General features: G+C 34.9%; 1 protein-coding gene across 2 annotated transcripts; it reads left to right on the forward strand.

Annotated features, from left to right (window-relative positions):
• The first annotated feature begins 1,652 nt into the window (after window positions 1–1,652).
• Window positions 1,653–4,045, forward strand: LOC144575148 (WRKY transcription factor WRKY24-like). Of its 2 annotated transcripts, none has more exons than XM_078325269.1 (5): window positions 1,653–2,084; window positions 2,176–2,349; window positions 2,440–2,957; window positions 3,070–3,234; window positions 3,366–4,045. In XM_078325269.1, exons 1-5 carry the CDS (start codon window positions 1,668–1,670, stop codon window positions 3,865–3,867), a joined length of 1,776 nt encoding a protein of 591 aa, XP_078181395.1. In that variant the 5' UTR covers window positions 1,653–1,667; the 3' UTR covers window positions 3,868–4,045. The 2 variants fall into 2 exon arrangements, with proteins under 2 accessions (XP_078181395.1, XP_078181400.1); XM_078325274.1 differs by having other exon boundaries at window positions 2,176–2,315; window positions 2,439–2,957.
• The last annotated feature ends 1,270 nt before the right edge of the window (window positions 4,046–5,315 follow it).

Genomic DNA, 5,315 nt, shown 5'->3' on the forward strand with positions numbered 1-5,315 from the left:
GAGGTGCCAGTTCTTGGCTAAAAAAAATCCGAATATATCTATTTTAGTTTGACCTTTCTAGATGTAATTGGAAGATTATGCTTGTAATTTATAACAATTATCATAATGCATTCCATTCTAAACTTCTGTCCGGTCCTATCTTTTATTTTGGCTATGTACTCGTAAATCGTAATATGCCACCAAAAATTTTCACATATGTAGAAAATTTAAAATATATCAAACGTTTTTATTTTATTATTTGCATCTTAGAAATTTTGTTAATAAAATTTAAAATCTAGAGGCATAAAAATTGAAGTTCTTTTTCACTCTGAGAATAATTTGTTTATGAAATATTACTAGGTATTATGGATAGCATAAGGCCTGCTACGATTTCAAAAATCAATTATATAAACTTCAAATTTTGATCTAAGTAGTTCAGTAAATTTGTTATGAGTGAGTCTATGGTACTATGCATATCACGGGTTGTTACCGTGCTACGGCTCTATATTTGAGTTTTCAAATTCTAACGGTCGATCTGAACCGTTCATCTTGTTCTCCGTATTAATATGTATTTGGAGACCAAATTTTACATTTTTTGAAATTTTTTTACTATTTTTTTAGATATTTAGAAAATCACTTGATCTGAAAATTCTGGACCATCCAAAAACAGTGATTTTCAATAAATCTAAAAAAATAGTAAAACAATTTCAAAAAATGTAAAATTTGGTCTCCAAACACATATTAATATGGAGAACAAGATGAACGGTTTGGATCGACCGTTAGGATTTGAAAACTCGAATATAGAGCCGTAGCACGGTGCCAAATCGTAATATGCATATTACCATAGACTCACTCATTTGTTATTTAATGAATTTGTAGAATACCAATGTTTATTATCTTTGAATTTTTTTAACTATTTTTTATGATTTATGAAAGATAACAATGGCAATTTTTTTTTTATTTTTAAGTCATTTTTTGCTCATAAATTATAAAAAAATAGTAAAACAAAATCAAAAACAGAAAAAATTGACATTTTACAAGTTCATTATATAACAATTTTACTGAATCACTTAGATCGAAGTTTGAAGTTTATTGAATTGATTCTTTAGACCATAACACGGAAGACTTTATACTGTCCATAACACTCGGCCCTTACTCAAAATATTATATTCCGGAAAAAGAAACTACCAAAAACTAATTACAAATACCATGAAAAATGAGACATTGTCTTGGTCAACCCTGCTGCCATTCCAGTTTTAGAGGCAACAAAGCTTCTGGACATTGCTTGGTATCCCCTTTTGTATGTAGTAGTGTGACGTAATACACTACGTAGTACAGTACGTAGTACACTAGCAGCAGCTGGACAAAACATAGCAACAGCGGATCTACTGTTGCATAATCTAATAAACAAATTAAACCATATCTTAGTACTAAACTATTAATCTCATGGAACAAGTCAAATAAATTGCCACGACTAAGCTAAAACCCTCTATTTAAATATTCACATCGAATGATCTACGATTTCTCACGAAACCCACTCGCATACCTACCACATCATTCTTAACCAGGAACATGCGTCTGCCAATTAGAGATGTAACTTCTACGTGCCATCCAATAAGTGCGAAAGAAAATTCTCTTTTCAGACAAGAGGGACAGCCGCCAGTCAAAACACGAGCTTTGACCAGTCAATGGTCAAATATTCAAACCTCCTATATAACCCTCCCTTGAAGTTGTCTTTGCTTGCCTCATACCATCTTCAATTTCTCGTACTTCCTCCTTTCCATGCTTCAATAAAACAGAGACTAGCAACACATCTGACACCGATCATTCAAAACCTGAAACCCGCTTCTCTTTCTCTAGTTCCTCTTTCTCTCTCAATGACTTCTCCGGGGGGTAGCCTCAATACCTCGGCCAATTCTCGGCCGACATCGTTCTCTGATTTCTTTTCCGGGAGTAGCGGAGGTGATTATGCATCGAAGTTTAGACAATTACCTACTTCAGTTCCAATTTCACCTCCTCCTGTTTCTCCTTCATCATTCTTTGCTCTGACACCTGGGCCCCACCAAGCTGATTTCTTAGACTCGTCTATCCTGCTATCCTCTGGTGTAAGTAGATATTGCATCCTCCTCCTTTTGTGTATCCTAATTGTATGATCATCTATTAACAAGTGAAACATTTTTTTTATCTTCACCTCAGGCATTTCCATCTCCTACAACTGGAACTATGTCATCTCAAGTATTCAATTGGAGAGAAGAGCAACAAGTCAAAGATGAACAGAGATGTTACCCGGATTTCTCATTTCAGACCCAACCGACAAATCAAATTATGCAATCATCCATGTTTCAGGCTTCTGCTTCCGTACCGCCATCGGTAAATTTTAGCAAATTATCCATTCCAATATGTAATCTTTACCTTGTCAACAACATTTATGATAATAAATCTATGATTACAATGAAACAGGTAAGTGCCCCATGGAATTATCAAGAATCAAACGCTAATAACACGACCGGACCAATTCAAACAGATTCTTCAGAACTTCCTACAGTACAAGCTCCAATCCAATCCACACAAACTTTAAATAAAAGATCTGACGACGGTTACAACTGGAGAAAGTATGGGCAAAAGCAAGTAAAAGGAAGCGAGAATCCGCGTAGTTACTACAAGTGCACCTTCCCGAACTGCCCGACAAAGAAAAAAGTAGAGAGATCCTTGGATGGGCAGATAACTGAAATAGTCTACAAAGGTGCACACAACCATCCTAAACCACAGTCGACGAGACGCAACTCGAGTTCCATACAAATGCTTCAGCAAGCATCAGCTGCAGGGGAAGCATCAGATTCTTTCGGTGCCCCATCTGCAACTCAAGTTGCAACACCTGAGAATTCATCGGCATCTTTTGGGGATGATGAGATGGAGCTCAGCTCCCAGAGGAATGTCGGGGATGAACTCGATGAGGATGAACCTGATTCTAAGAAATGGTAAGCTGCTGTGTTAATTTATTTCATTTTATGTTTAAAAAAAAAATTCAGATGATGATTACGATGATGTTTAATTATTATGCGAACTTAATTATTTCATTTATAATTTCAGGAGAAGAGAAGGCGACGGTGATCAGGGAATAACAATTTCAGGAAATAGAACAGTTAGAGAGCCGAGAGTAGTAGTTCAGACTATGAGCGATATCGATATACTGGACGATGGGTATCGATGGAGGAAATACGGTCAGAAAGTCGTCAAGGGAAATCCGAATCCGAGGTTAGATTTTTTAAATTATCTTTCATAATAACAAATAATCAAGAAAACGGATAAACCTTTTAAATTAATTGAAAAGTTAATGCTCTCAAATAGGTTCATTAATTGTTTTGTGTTACTTCTATTACATGTAGGAGTTACTACAAGTGCACAACGGCCGGTTGCCCGGTGAGAAAGCATGTGGAGAGAGCATCACAAGATCTGAGGGCCGTGATCACAACTTACGAGGGAAAACATAACCACGATGTACCCGCAGCCCGTGGAAGCACGGCACATGCGCTCTACCGACCATCGGCAGAGAACACGAATATAAATTTAAACAACAATTACTTAGGCATGGCAATTAGACCATCGGCAATGCCAAACTATCCTAACCCATTCATTGCCAACTCAATTTTTGGTGCCAGAACAGACCCATCAGCAGGTACAAGTCAAGCTCAATTCGGGCTTGAAATGATGCAGAATGCGGGCATGTACGGCTATTCCGGGTTCAGTTACCCGGCAAGCTCTTATATGAACCAACAACAGCAGCAATCACAAGAGTTAAGAGAAAGGGATGACAGTGGCACAGCATCAAAAGCTAAAGAAGAACCAAGGGATGACATGCTTTTTGATGATGATACTTTACTATATTGACTTTCGTCAACCTAGGGTTGACTTCAAGTTCTAGGTCTTCTCTGTTTTTGGATGGTATGTAAATTGAGAGAGAGAGAGAGAGAGAGAGAGGTATGAGGGGAAAAGATTCGCACTAATTTATTAATTTGTTTTAGGGCCCAGTAAGGCTCTTTTTTTGATAGAGGTAGCAGTACTTCGGCTGGAGCCTCTGATGGGATTTCAAAAAGCCCTAGTTTGTTTTGATTAGAATAGAGGTAGCAGTACTTCAAGTTCTAGGTCTTCTCTGTTCATATATTTTTTTTCCCTTTTTTTCTCATTTAATCTTTTTGGAGTTTATTTTCTTGGGATAAACTTTTCTAAATCAGATTACCGTATAATCGATTTGAAACAACGATATTAACGATTGATTTTTATATATTTTATAAATTTCAACGATGTCCTTTTTCTATAAAATAATAGTAGTGAAAACTGAAAAGGTACTCTTTCCAGAAAGATCCAGTGCGAATATTTAATTTCGGTTGAATCTAATTATTCTCCTAAAAACAACAATAAATCTTTGGATGCGTAGTGATTTATTGTAGAATATATAGAAAGATGACGAATTGTTAAATTTGCATTTTGCACCCTGCCTGCATCTTTGCCAATATTACCTCCGTGGCTTCCGTGTAATGTTTCTGATAATTAAAGAAATAAAAGGACATTAACAGTGACCTTCTCTATGAAGTAAATATTGAAACAATGATTGATGTTGTACTTCTTACAAATATTGAAACTTCTATTTTTTTAGTAAAACCGGTCAGGCGCTGCCAGGTATACAAATATTTTTTTAGTAAAATTGAGAGGTAAGAGGATTTTTTTTCTTCAAATACCGGTTGTACCCTTCTCCTCTCTTCCACTCTTAAATATCTTAATTAATATAAAAGTTACATAAATAAAGGTTCTTCTCCAAAAACAAATATGTTTCAAACCCATATCTCATTTCTCCCTTCCTGTATCTTTCATATTTTCTTTCTCCTTTCGTGTATCTCCTTTCTCTTAATCTTTTCAACCTATACGTACAAAAAAAAAAAAAAAAAAATCAATTGTATAGCTAATCTGAGCTCTTATAGTTTTATACATTAGAACCTATACATTAGGGAGATGTGACCCAAATTCTTATAAAATTTTAGAACATATAGTAATTGAAATGATATTGTTTTCTTTAAAAAAAAGTAGTTGCATTATATATCATTGTGAACAATTAATACTAGTAAATTAAAGTGTCAGCTAAATTATTAGTGATTAATCTCTAAACATTAAGATAGGGGTCTGAGCTTATTGTCAATTTGTGCGTTTTTTCTTTGATTAAGTTTTGATTGCATATAGATCCAAGATGAGAATCAAAAAGCTAATTATGCTATTTAGAAATTGACAATATATCATACTCTTACAATATGTTTTTATACCTAAACTAAATTGATATTTGTTTA

The sequence above is a fragment of the Carex rostrata genome, chromosome 2 (genome assembly GCF_964058835.1).
Source record: "Carex rostrata chromosome 2, lpCarRost1.2, whole genome shotgun sequence".
NCBI classification, from domain to species: Eukaryota; Viridiplantae; Streptophyta; class Magnoliopsida; order Poales; family Cyperaceae; genus Carex; species Carex rostrata.

Excerpts from the sequence above, each read along its gene's own strand:
- LOC144575148 (XM_078325269.1), top strand. The coding sequence starts at position 1,668 with ATGGTCAAATATTCAAACCTCCTATATAACCCTCCCTTGAAGTTGTCT. Across the intron at positions 2,085-2,175 it reads CTATCCTGCTATCCTCTGGT|GCATTTCCATCTCCTACAAC; the intron begins GTAAGTAGATAT and ends TCTTCACCTCAG. Across the intron at positions 2,350-2,439 it reads CTGCTTCCGTACCGCCATCG|GTAAGTGCCCCATGGAATTA; the intron begins GTAAATTTTAGC and ends ACAATGAAACAG.